The sequence below is a fragment of the Sturnira hondurensis genome, unplaced genomic scaffold, assembly GCF_014824575.4.
Source record: "Sturnira hondurensis isolate 20B ecotype Veracruz unplaced genomic scaffold, ASM1482457v3 Scaffold0006849, whole genome shotgun sequence".
Taxonomy (NCBI): domain Eukaryota; kingdom Metazoa; phylum Chordata; class Mammalia; order Chiroptera; family Phyllostomidae; genus Sturnira; species Sturnira hondurensis.
Window position 1 is genome coordinate 300,059 of NW_028079480.1, and position 12,386 is coordinate 312,444.

A 12,386-nucleotide genomic window follows, 5' to 3' on the forward strand; every position below is an offset into this window, starting at 1 on the left:
GAATTGGTTTTGTGACCCACTCATGGATTATAACGCATGGATTAAAATGAATGCTATAGAAGGATGTGTGTATTTTCGCTAAAGAAAAAACTAACACGTGCTTGCAGCAGGCTCCTCTTATGTGAACGCACCGCTCCACAGCTCCAGCCAGTTACCTGGCTTGTCCTACAGAGGCCAGCTGTCTTCCTGTATTACTTAAAACCCTAATGCATAGAAGGGTTGACATCCCTCAGGGTGATTCTGGGTCGCAGTCCCGTCCATGCAGTCCCGTACCTCCTGGTCTGTTAGAACCCCTTCAGCACAGGTCACATTTTCCAGAGTCCAAGGGACTCACCCCTGATGGTTCTGTAGAATTGGAGTCTTGAGTGTGAAAATAGTGAACGATAATCCTTGTTATTTTAACAGGATCTGCCCCTTTCTAGGATGCTTTGGGTGGTTAGAAAATCATACAGTTTTTAGGGATAATTGGGGTCTTCAAAGTCAACTACAGCTTCTCTCCCCAAGTGCTATAGTCTCTTCCAGGCTGTCCCTGACATTTTCAAGCTGGGACGGGGCTGGTGATGGTGGAGAATTCTTTTAACACTTGGTGAAGCATCCCGTTTCTATGGATGGAGCACCTTAATTAAAGAAGTTTACCTTGGTCCAGAATTTGATCTGTTTGTTCTACTTCCCTGGTCTCCTTCCTCCATTCCTTTGAACCACAGACATTAAGTCCACTGGCACTTCTAGTCAATGACCTTTTAAATATTTGAAGTAGCAGTTGGTATTCCTAGTTTCTGCCTATGTGAAGCTCCTCCCTCCCCCCATTTTTCAGTGTTCCTACACAGGATATGGTTTCCAAATCCCCCACCATCCCGCTGGGTACTTCCGAGAACACTGCAAGTGTGTGACTGGGCTGGTGATGAGAACGGATTTAAAGTGATGAAATGTAAATGGTGATGGAAGGAGACTTTGGTGAACATACAATACAACATACAGATAATATAGAATTGTACATCTGAAACCTATATAGTTTTATTAACCAATGTCATCCCAATAAAAAATTTTAAAAGTTTTTAAAAAAGCGATGACTTGACCTCACACTTNCTCCTCCCTCCCCCCATTTTTCAGTGTTCCTACACAGGATATGGTTTCCAAATCCCCCACCATCCCGCTGGGTACTTCCGAGAACACTGCAAGTGTGTGACTGGGCTGGTGATGAGAACGGATTTAAAGTGATGAAATGTAAATGGTGATGGAAGGAGACTTTGGTGAACATACAATACAACATACAGATAATATAGAATTGTACATCTGAAACCTATATAGTTTTATTAACCAATGTCATCCCAATAACAATTTTTAAAAGTTAAAAAAGTGATGACTTGAAAGTGCATCACTTAAAAAAAAAAAGTGCAAAAAAAGTGCAAAAAAGTGACTTAAAAAAGTGCATCACTTAAAAAAGTGATGACTTGACCTCACACTTAACTCCTTGTTATCTTCCATTTCCTTTCTGTCGGTTTTTGTTCTCCTTCCTATGAATGATGCTTGTCATTAATAAGGGAGGACAGGCAGAATGGGAGTAAAATGATTTCACCTGTCAATCTTCATCTCCCAAAGCAGTTTTAAACCAGGGTTTAAAGCTGTCAGCAAGGATGATACTACCTGGCAGGGGGTAAAAAAGTCTAAGCTATCAAAATGCTATCAAAATGCTTTGTGGCCCTCCGTCCTATTGGACAAAATCTTATTTATTGGTATTTAGTTTCTCTTTGTGGAGGGGGAGTAGCTAAATAAAAAAATGGTTAAGAAATATATCTTTAAACCAAAGTGCCTCTACCAACATGCCAAAATGTTTTTAGTGCTTAAGAAAAAGCCTTAATCTCAGTGGGAGTTCGGCCTTCATTCTATTCTTACACACATTTTGGTCAGTGTGTTCCCATGAAAAAAGTGCTCTTGGTAAGTTTGGGAACCACTGGGCATGTTAAGTTATGGTAGGTCTCTCTGCTGCAGGATTTTTCAGGGCCTTCCACGTGCAGCTGTGTACTGTGCACTTCAGAGAGAGGATGGTTTCACAAATGTTGCCTGCACTTGAGGAGGGCACACCTCCAGGCCCTCCCGCTTCCTGGCTGTGTGACCTTGAGCAAGTCACCTAAATGCTCAGAGCCCACTTTGCAACGAAAACAAAACAGACTAAGGCCTTCACAGGGTAGTTTTTGAGAGAGATGAGTGAATGCATACTCAGCACAAGACTTGGCACCTAAAGCCCTCAGCAAAATAGTTGTTACTGATGCTTGTTTTTTACTGTTAATGAAGTTAAGAGCTTCTATGGAAGCTCCTGGGAAGAATCTTAAATTGACCTGGCACAGGCTGCTAATTGTCCTGGGTGCTGGTTTGAGACTGGCTGCAGGTGTCGAATTCCAGCCTTTCTTCCACAACAAAGGTGTTAAATGTTACCTAACGCACCTTCCCACACCTTCTCACGGGCCTGGCTGTTCCCTACCTGCCGCATTGGTTTAAAACTGACCAATTGGCCTGGCTCACTCCCCTGTTCCTTTCTCCAGCCTTTGGTGGAAAACTGCTGGAGTCACACCACTGTGGCTTTTCTCCAAATAGTCTGCAGAAGCAAGCCATTGTGACTAGCATGTGGTCTCAAGGGTTTGGCTGGGTCTGGCCCCCAAGACCTTGAACTTGAAAGGTGCCTACCAGTGTGTCATGCATCACATGGGTTCAACAAATAATTGTCTCAGTGCTTCTTTCTTGCCCTCCTTCACACTCTGCTTTCTTCTCATTTGGGTTTTACTTTCCATTTCTGGCATTTGCTCCTGCAAAATCTTACCCGTCTGGCTTCCCAAAGCAGAGCACCAGCGCTTTGCTGTAACCTTAACCACAGTCTCACACCTGGTCTTCAAAACAAGCCTCTTCAGGCAGGTGGACCCCAGGTGAGATCCTCACCTGTGAGCTCCATCCAGCCTGCATCTCAAATGAAACCACTCCAGAACTCTGAGATTGTGGGGCAAGGCACACAGTCACATTTCAGGAAAAGCATTTTCATTTTATTTAAAAATTATTTACAATTCATGAAGCCTTCATAGATGCTTTATTTTAAAATTACAATCCTCTCTTTTTTCAAACATTTTTAACCTGAAGAAGATGTGGGGTGGTGCAGTTGGGGAACAGGGAAGGGAGTGGTGGCAGCTCCTTAGGGGTTTGCAAAGGGCTGGAGGTAATGCAACAGCAGTGGCCTGAGTGGTAATGTAGGGAAGACTAGCCAGACAGGCCCCCTGGGGCCAGTGACCATCTGGGCAACAAGAATGCATGATGACATTTCTTGCTTGAAATTTACAGTTTGCTGGTTTGGGCCTGAGGCGGTCAGCACGGGGGTGGGGGGAGGGGCGGTCACCACGGGGGTGGGGCTTGACACAGTCTGTTCCTACCAGGCGAGATTAGGTGTTGGAGGTGGCTGGTAGCTGTGGAACTGTCTACGAGAAGTCATGCACTGCTGAGCCTCAGGTAGGGCCAGGCAAGGGATGTGAAGTCAATAATGCACCGCTGGAGAAGGTATCCCCAGCTGGACAGTCTACTTCCACAGGCTCCTGGCTGCAAGAGCTGCTCGGGTTCGGCGGGGAAGGGGGGGGCGAGGCTGTGTGGGGTGTAGGTTGTGCACAGCCTAGGGTGTGCCAAGGATTTCCGAGGACCACTTCTTGGTGGGTGCCAGCTTTCCCCGCTGATTTCAAGGACACTTGCGAAGACCACTTATGACTAAAAATCTGTTTCAAACTGCCAGTGTTCACGTCACTCTGCATTGCAGAAACCCTGGGCTGAAAGTTCCACTTTCAGTTAAAATAGTGGTTTTTAACCTTTTGTGGGCTTTGAGAAACTTATGAAAGCTTTAGCCCTCCTGAAAACACGCATAAGAACACATACATCAAACTCCTAGTGTTAAAAATTCCATGGACCCTCTGAAGTCCAACGATGGACCCCTTGGGGTGATGGACCCCAAGTTAAGAACCCCTGAGTTAAAGGTTCCTGTGGGTAAGCATTTTCTTTTGAGCTGCAAATAACCCAGAGGAATTATTATATGATTACTCAACCCATGTGATTATTGATGGAATGGGTGAGGACATGGGAATGTCCTGATCATGGAGGAAGGGGAGGTGAGCCTGGTGGTCTACCCCAAGGAAAAGTTAGGGAATGTTCTGGAGATTCAACAGGCAGCCCTGGATCAGGGAGTTAGATCAGAAAGGGACACAGATGTCTCAAAGACAAGCTTCATGTCCACATTTTCCCTAAGGTTGGCTTTGAGTCCTGAGTAGGACTTTTTCACTCAAGTAGGTACGTGTGGTCATCCTGCCATCTGATGGTTATGCTTTGAACTGCATCTGCCCCACATCCAGGAGGAAAACCAGAGAACGAATCTGTTCTTGGATTAAAGCACACATGGCTGACCCGCTGGGGGGTATTAAGGGGTAGGGGTGGGGGGAATGGATGGAAAGAGGAGAGACCCTTCACTGTTCCTGTGTAATGCACACTCAAGCCCCATGAGAGCTTGCATCCTTCTTGGCTGACCTGGGCACTCTTTGGTTTGTCATGGCTGAACTTGCTTCAATAGCTTAGAATTTTTCCATATATATTCTACTTCTATTTTTAAAACCTGAAGTTCCATCTCTGGCTCCCAACTGGGTGTCTCTGCTCCCTGTTCCTCCTCTCCCAAAGCAGATTTATTGATGGATTGATAACTAGTGAGGGGAAGCCAAAGCAGATGTGTCCCTGGGAAGATTAGTGACTTGAGGTTCCACCTTACATTCTTTCCATTCCAGCCGAGACATACTCCCCAGGGCTGCTGGAACCCTTATCTAACAGGAAACCGGCCACCAACAGTTTTCTGTACTGTTACCTTACACGCCAACATGGCTGATCCCACTGCCTTCAAGTTCTGGAGGAATTCTTGGTGCATTAGTTTTCCTGAACTAACTCGCATACCTGCTACTCCAGTCTCCTCTGTGCCTGTCTGTCAGTGGCACCTGTGAGCTAAGCTAGGAATGAAATATGACATCAGGGGATCTCAAAGAACAAAAAGGGCATCAAAGGTCCCCGAGGGGCAATGTCAGCTTGGGGTCATGTCTTCTCCAGTCCCAAAGTGTGCTGTGAACAAGACCATTTCTAACATGTTCCACGGGAGCCACCTCCTTCCATTCTGGCCACAGCAGGCCTCTGAGTCAAACTGGAGGCAACGAGGGAAAGTCTGCCAAACTGACGTGTAGGGGTGAAGAGGTGGTAAGGGAAGCAGTGTGCTCTGTCACCTGTGGGAGGCCTTGGGAGAAGCAGATGATGGGAGGGGGGGTTCTCCCCCAAAGCTCCGGAATCTCACGCACTCAGCAAACGAGGTCTGCCCCTGTCATGTGATCAGAGGTGTTAAATTGGAGTTCTCCTCAGAGGCTCTCTCTCCATCAGGTGACCTCTTCCCTTTTCGACCACCTGAAAAACACAGTTTGTGAGGATCGATCTGTAAGACTGGGAAGACATTTGTACTCTCTTCAAAACAGGAGCAGGAATGGAGACAGTCTGGCAGGAAGGAATCTGCACTGTGTGCTGCCTGGTGCCCATATCAGCATATTTACATCCTGAAGGATGAGGATGCACCTTCCACCAGAGATGACGGCTCTAAAAGGCCACAACCCCAGGCTAGTGCCAATGGCATGGAGCTTTCCTGGAGAGAACTGAGGAAGGCCCATGTAATGCCTGGGAGCATGCCTTTCCCATCCTCAGCCCGACTGACTGCCTAGCATCCGACAAAGGATTGGCCTCCCCCCTTTGCTGTCTCATGCATGAGCCGTGGTGGGGGGGGGGAGCTGGGCACCACCCCGGGGACCTACCTTCTCTAGCTCTGAAGCTCTGCCTGCATTGTGCGGGTAGGGTGAAAGGGCATTCTGTTCCCAGCTCTGTTGTTTTTAGAAAGAGCATTTTTTTTTACCTTTCTTCTGCCATCGACTTCCTTCCTGGGTAGATACTGCTGTCCTTTCTAATTAGTCTCCTGGACACACATGTCTTTAAAGGACCAGATAGTAAATACTGGTTTTTTACTATCTGCAAAAACCAGACAGGTTTCAAAGGCCTTATGTTCCATTTTGCAATAACTGAACTCTGCCACTGTGGCCATAAATGACGAATGGGTCTGTCTATGACCCAATTAAGTCTTTATTTACAAGAACAGGTGGGGGTGGTGGTGATCGGGGTGGGCCTGGGGACACGGTTTGCAGATCTGTCTTAGATAACCATCATTTGAATAGGACAGATCCCCAAATTATCAAGGGTGAGGTACCAGTGGAAGCCCTACGATGGATTTCCGTGACTGAACCTTGTTAGGGTTCCCAAAAGGAGCCGATGGTTCCCCCTCCATGAGTAAGATCCTAACATGCTTCCTCTACTAACCAGCTGGTGGGTGGCTTTCGTCTTGGTGAAGAACTACTCACTCAAGGTTCTCAGCAGCTTCTTGCCCACGGTTTCCTCAAAGTCGCTACTGCAGGGGCTGGTCTCTGTATCCAGGATGATATTGCAACATTCACTATCTGATGCTGAGAGGTTAGAAGAAAGGACACAGGTTTTTCCAACCTACACATCCAGGGATCTAAGTGGAATGATTCTGGTTGATGTTTCTTAGCAGGTGAAAGGAAAGTTCAAAACCAGAGTTAAGTCAGCAGGGGCCCTAACAAGGAAGGGATGCCCAGGACGAAGGGGCACTTTAGTGCCACAAAAGGAACGGAGAGACAGAACAGGAATCAGAATTAAGTATTCAAACACTGGCAGAGCAAAGAAGAGAACAAGATGTTCTCTACTCAGCATCTTTGCCAGACAAAAAGCACATATGAGGACAAGTGGGGATGTTTCCTTCCTGTTTGAACAGACCCTGGAAAATCACAGGGCTCAACAATAATAAAGTGCATGTCAGGATTTCTCCCACTGAACCCACTGAGAAGCAGAAATCTCAGCCAGGAAGGGGCCCAGGCTCCTACTGCCAATGTGGGAAGAGCCTAAACCGGGAGACAAGGTGGTGTGGTGGACACTGCACTGCAACCTGAGCCAGGGGGCTGAGCCTCCTCTAATGCAGTATACGGTCGGACCATTTCCCTTCTCCAGGTCTCAGTGTCCTTCTGTGTCACAGAGGAGGATGGATTAGATAATCTCCGAAGACTATCCCATCTCTTCCATTCTCATTCCTTTGATACAATTTCTTGCTACATATTTTAGCTACTAAACTCAGTGTGTGTGGGAGAAAAAGAACATCAGTTGTTCTAAATTTGGGTCCTAGGCCAGTGATTACATATGTCCCAGATTTGCTGCATTAGCTACAATCTGACACACGTTGTCTCCCTGACTTTGAAAATCTATGAGCACTCCTCAGGTCATCGCTCTGAACTTGAGGGGTCTCAGACTATGGCCCAAGGCAGATCTCAAACAAAGGTCAGATGGGGTAACTGCAAACCTGGGGAGTGAGTACCAAAGGCTGCTGAAAGCTTGGGGGAGCATATTTTGGGCAAGAACAGAGGGATCTCAGGACTGTTGGGAGACTGGGAGCCTGGAGCAACACCATGTCAAGTCAGAGGCATCCAGTGTCTTGGATGGAGGTGACATGATTTCAGACTTCAGGACAAGTCCAAAGGTTACTTCTGGTCTCTGGGCCTCAGAGGAAGGGAAGGGCCCTGGCAATGAGTGGTGGCTGACTCCCATGTCTTGATCTGTAAAGCAGTTCTGACAATAGCTGTGTAATGTTTAGAGAGCATGGTGCCAAGCGCTGGGATGTGCCCTCTCTATGTTATCTCGACTATGCTCAAAGCTACTTTATGAGCTAGTTACCATGGTTTGTATTTTTTTTAAGTAAAGAAACTTACGTATTTAGACAAAGAAACTGAACTTTCAGTTATAGTAACTTGCTTAAAATTGCATAGCTCCGAAGTGAAGGAGCCAGGCTCTGAACCCAGGTGGAAGCCTCACTCTTAACTGTCCTACACACTGACTTTCCAGGAGAATGAATTAGGATGGGCCTGATGCATAGTAGTTGCTTAGCAGACAACAGTGTCTTTCCCTGGTGGTGTAAAGAGCCAGGACCTAAGACACAGGGGCCAGGGTCCCAGGCTCCCCTCACCCAGTGCCCGATGGCAATGACCTCCATGCTCCTCCGAGTCCTGTTTCCCTCCCTGACCTGCTCTTGCGGGAACCACCGTGGGAGACAGAGAGAGCTGCTGTGTGCTGTGCTCCTCGAAGTCTGTCACATCCTCCTGGGTGAAGGTCATCTCCTCCATCCTCAGGTACACGACCTCGCCGGGGCTTCTCAGCCCATCTGAGTGGCTGCCTGAGGAGCACAGCGAGCGTCAGCCCTCTGCTTTGGAGAAGGCCTGGGGCTCCGTGAGAACAAGATGGTAGCTCTGGACAGCTTCGAGGAGGAAGGCAGGGTTGCCTTCACCCCAAGGCAGCCCAGCCCATCTGCTCGACTGACTTACACGGCAGGCTGTTCCTGTTGTTCAGGAGGGTGACAGCACGATCATCCTTGGGGCTTTGGGGCGTGCCCCGGATCGTGGGCGCCTTGGTGGAGTCTCCATCAGCGAAGGCCTCCATGTCCGGGGACTGGGGTGAGCTGTCCATGTGGCAGGCGGTGAGTGCATTCTGGTACTGCTGCCGTGTGATCTGGACGGAAGAGGCAGAGCGGGCAGAAGCTCAGGAGGAGCTAGGCCGAGCCCTCCCCAGGAGTGGCCTGCCCGCCCAAGCTCAGACGCAGCCCCACCAGGGTGCTTTGGAACCCAGGACTCTGGCCTGGGCCCATGAACTGGGGGTCTCACCCAAGCTCTACCAGGCCAGGGAGCGAAGGCAATGAAGGGACCCTTTGCTTGTTTGCTACCAGTGTCATTTTTATCGGCTCTGGACTCTTAAACTGCACCTGGAGGAGCTAAGAGACCCTGAGACCCTGAGACCCTGGTCTCTTCCCCTGAGACCCTGCAGAGGATAGAGGGCAGCTTCAGTTAGCAGAGCGGTTGCCCGGGGAGACATTTAAAAGGCTTAGTTGCCAAGGGCCCTCTTCCCAAGGATCAGTCAGTGGGGACTCAGCAAGAATGGGACTCTCAGTTTGCGTAAAAGGCTGAAATAGGAAACTGCCATAAACTCTGGCAAAACCACAGATGAAGTCAGTATGTATTTTTTGATGCCTTCCATAGTTAATATAGGGGTGCGTTTGATACATTCTTAAAGAAATTACTGTCAGAAAGAAACTCCTTTCTCTAGGTGATTATTCACTCCCTTATATTGGATGAGAACCCAAAGATCCACTGTTTCCCCCTCCCCCCGTCTTTTGGTTCGTAGGCCTGTGCTCAACCCACTGAGCTACACCAGCCAGGGCTCCCGTTTTTTGACCAGGAAGCTCAAAGATAAATTTACTATTTCCTTTTAGTAGCAAACTCATTCCTGATAGCTTTTTCACCAACTTGGTTTACAACCTCTTTTCAATTTTTAACTTAAAACACAATTGGACTGTTTATTTATTTTTGGAATTCATGTACTATCTTACTGGAAGTACTATAAATACCCTAAAGAGATGGAACTAGAAATTAGGTTTTCAGACGCCGGTGAAAGCTCTCATGCTCGTGTGACCCAGAAGGGCTTGTTTTTGCAGGTAGAGGTTGGTAGATGAGGATGGGACCTTCCATTCACACAGTGCATTATGGCTTACAGAGCACACAGGCGCATGTAATCGCCTCTGCTGGTCATGACTGTATGGGGTGGGCAGTCAAGGTCTTGTATTCCCCATATTACGAGTAAGGAAATGGGGTCCAGGAGTTTGAGGAACTTGCCTAAGGTTTGGGAGAGGCAGGCCTTCAGCTCGTAGCCAGCGCACCAGCTCCTGTGGTATGGATTTTGCCCGGGGGACGCTATTCACTCTTTGGAGCCAGGGTGAACAGAGAATGTGCAACTCCAAGCTCTCAAAGGGGAAACTCCAGAGTCTAATGATGGCCCCCTGTAATCTGGATACTTTAGTTTAAAGGGTCTTCATTCTTTCTTGCTCTGTATGCTGCAAATGCACCTGCGTACATTAGCCTGTCTTTCTCCCGTCCACTTAGGTGGCCTTTCACAGTCCTCCAGGAGAAAATGCCCCAATAGCTACTTTGTCGTTTTGGGCTACATAAGAATCTGGAGGACTGACAAAAAGCCGAACCAAGGTCATTATCAAAACCTAGTGTTTTAAATGTGCTCACAGGTTTTCTGAAGGTGAAGCTTTCTTCGGAGTCTTGCGGGTTCTCCTGGCTTAAAGGACAGGAAAATCTCCTAAGTGACGCTTGATAAGCCCAGCAAAGCACCTGGTATTACTTAGGCATATGCTGACTTAGTAGCCAACATACCCAGAAATTCACCTTTAACATCGTGATGTCTGCTATCATTTCATGACGTGCGTCCCTGAAAACACGATCCTGCAATTTAGGGATTCTGCCACCAGATGGTGATGAGGCATCTCGGTCACAGTGACACAGCCAGATTATGCCAAATATTCTTAGTATAATAATGATATTTACAGAACATATTTTTTAAAAAGGCATAAGGACTCTTTGGTGCCTTTGCAACTTATTAACTGGTGCTAATCACAGCTGACATATCTTTCCCACATAATCACAAGGTACACCTTTCTACCTCATTTTGTAACTTATTGTGAAGTCAGTTTACTCCTGGACTTAATAAACAGTTCTGGAACTTCACTCAGCCAGTCACAGGGGCTTCAGCCAGTGAAAACACCCTTTTTGTATAGACTTCCCTAAAGCTTCCTCAAAAACTCTCTTCTTGTTATAAAAAAAGAAGGGGGGTGGGTGGGAGAGGTCAGTAAGAGAGCAGCCTACATAATGGTCCTCAGATGTCCATTCAGTCAGGAGGAGGGCATTTTTAACTTTAGTTTAAGGCAGGGGTGCCCAGCCTGCGGCCCCTGGGCCACACAATTCCCAGGATGGCTGTGAATGTGGCCCAACACAAAATTAAGCGAATTTATTTAAAATATTTTGAGATTTTTGTGTGATTATGTGTCTCAATGTATCTAATGTGTGGCCCAAGATAACTCTTCTTCTTCCAGTGTGGCCCAGAGACACCAAAAGGTTGGACACCCCTGGTGGCACCACCTTAACTTACATTAAAAAAACAAAACAAGAGAAAAATAACACCAACATAAAGCCCTGTGTTAAAACAAGGGCTTGAACAGTCAAATTCCCTTCTATCGAACCACTCATTCCAGAGTTCTCCATTTGCAAAACAGGAAGAGGCTCTCACCAGACACCAGCTCTGCTGGTACCTAGAACTTGGACTTCAAGCCCGTCAGAACTGTGAGAAGTGTTTGCTGTTCAAGCCACCCAGTCTACGGTAATTTGTAGCGGCCCAAATAGACTAAGACAAATAGAAAGACCTGAGAAACAAACCTAACAAAAACTTCCACTTCAAACAGAATCCAAATGCCTTACTCTGGCCAAAAAGATGCCAGGGGACTTTGCTGCTGACGCTCCGGTCTCGTCTCACACCAGCCACTGCCTTTGCGCCCAGACCCCAGGGCCACCAAGCTCTTCCTGTCTGTCGTTTCTGTCTTGAACATTCTCCCAACCTCCCACTTCAGGTCTCAGCAAAAATGTCCCTTTCTCACCAGCTCTGATGACCATTTCTAAAGCAGCCTCACTGTTCATCCCACCACCCTGTTTACTTCCTTCATAGCTGTTATCACTACCTGCAATTACCTAGGCTTTATCTGTGATGACTTATTGGCATGGAAGGTGCAGAAAGGCGGGAGCCTGCTGCCTTGTTCGCCCCAGTAACTCACCAGTGCCTGGGCAGGGTGGCGCACACAGCAGGTATTCAGTAAATATTCGAACCACTAACTCCTCCTGTGACTTTGCATTTCTCTCCCTACAAATCATGTGGCCAGTACTACAAACCAGTAAGAGTTAGCACAGCAGAATTTCCATCTCCCATTTCATCCTGCCTCGGCTTCTGGGGAAGGTCTGCAACGAGAGGGCTGCAGGGGTGGAAGTGAAGCCAGGAGAAGAATCGTGGGCCTGGCTTTCTGAGGTTTAACCTCATCATCACATTATCCTGGATCGTGGAGGAATGGGATGCACATCCTGTCCCTCTTCCCCAGCCAACTCTGCCAGCAGGATCGAGGGACGGTCCACGTGGGGAGTTACCTTCACAAACTGCACGTCGCTAAGGATGTGAACTGAGTAGTCAGGAGTGTAGAGGTTGTTGTTGCTACTGCACAGCTGGGTGTTGCTCCCTCCGAAGTCGCTGCGCTCTCGGTTGGGAGACTCTGAGCGGTTCAACCCGCTGCAGCGAGAAGGGGAGCGGTTCACTGCAGACAATGAGGGAGGGGGGCGGGGAGAAAAGGCGAGGAGAGGTGG

The 12,386-nt window shown here is 47.8% G+C and overlaps 1 protein-coding gene across 4 annotated transcripts in view; it reads right to left on the reverse strand.

The window, feature by feature from the left end:
* Window positions 1-3,388: 3,388 nt before the first annotated feature.
* CNNM1 (cyclin and CBS domain divalent metal cation transport mediator 1) overlaps window positions 3,389-12,386 on the reverse strand; it is a 49,390-nt gene continuing 40,392 nt past the window's right edge. For 2 of the 4 annotated variants that reach the window (XM_037050774.1, XM_037050775.1), the window contains 5 exons: window positions 12,174-12,337; window positions 8,475-8,658; window positions 8,177-8,326; window positions 6,450-6,551; window positions 3,389-5,454 (listed from right to left, as the gene is read on the reverse strand). In XM_037050774.1, the coding sequence (XP_036906669.1) occupies window positions 5,375-5,454; window positions 6,450-6,551; window positions 8,177-8,326; window positions 8,475-8,658; window positions 12,174-12,337 (680 nt within the window). In that variant the 3' untranslated portion in view covers window positions 3,389-5,374. The remainder of the gene's footprint in view (window positions 5,455-6,449; window positions 6,552-8,176; window positions 8,327-8,474; window positions 8,659-12,173; window positions 12,338-12,386) is intronic. The other 2 variants (XM_037050776.1, XM_037050777.1) reach the window with 1 other exon arrangement.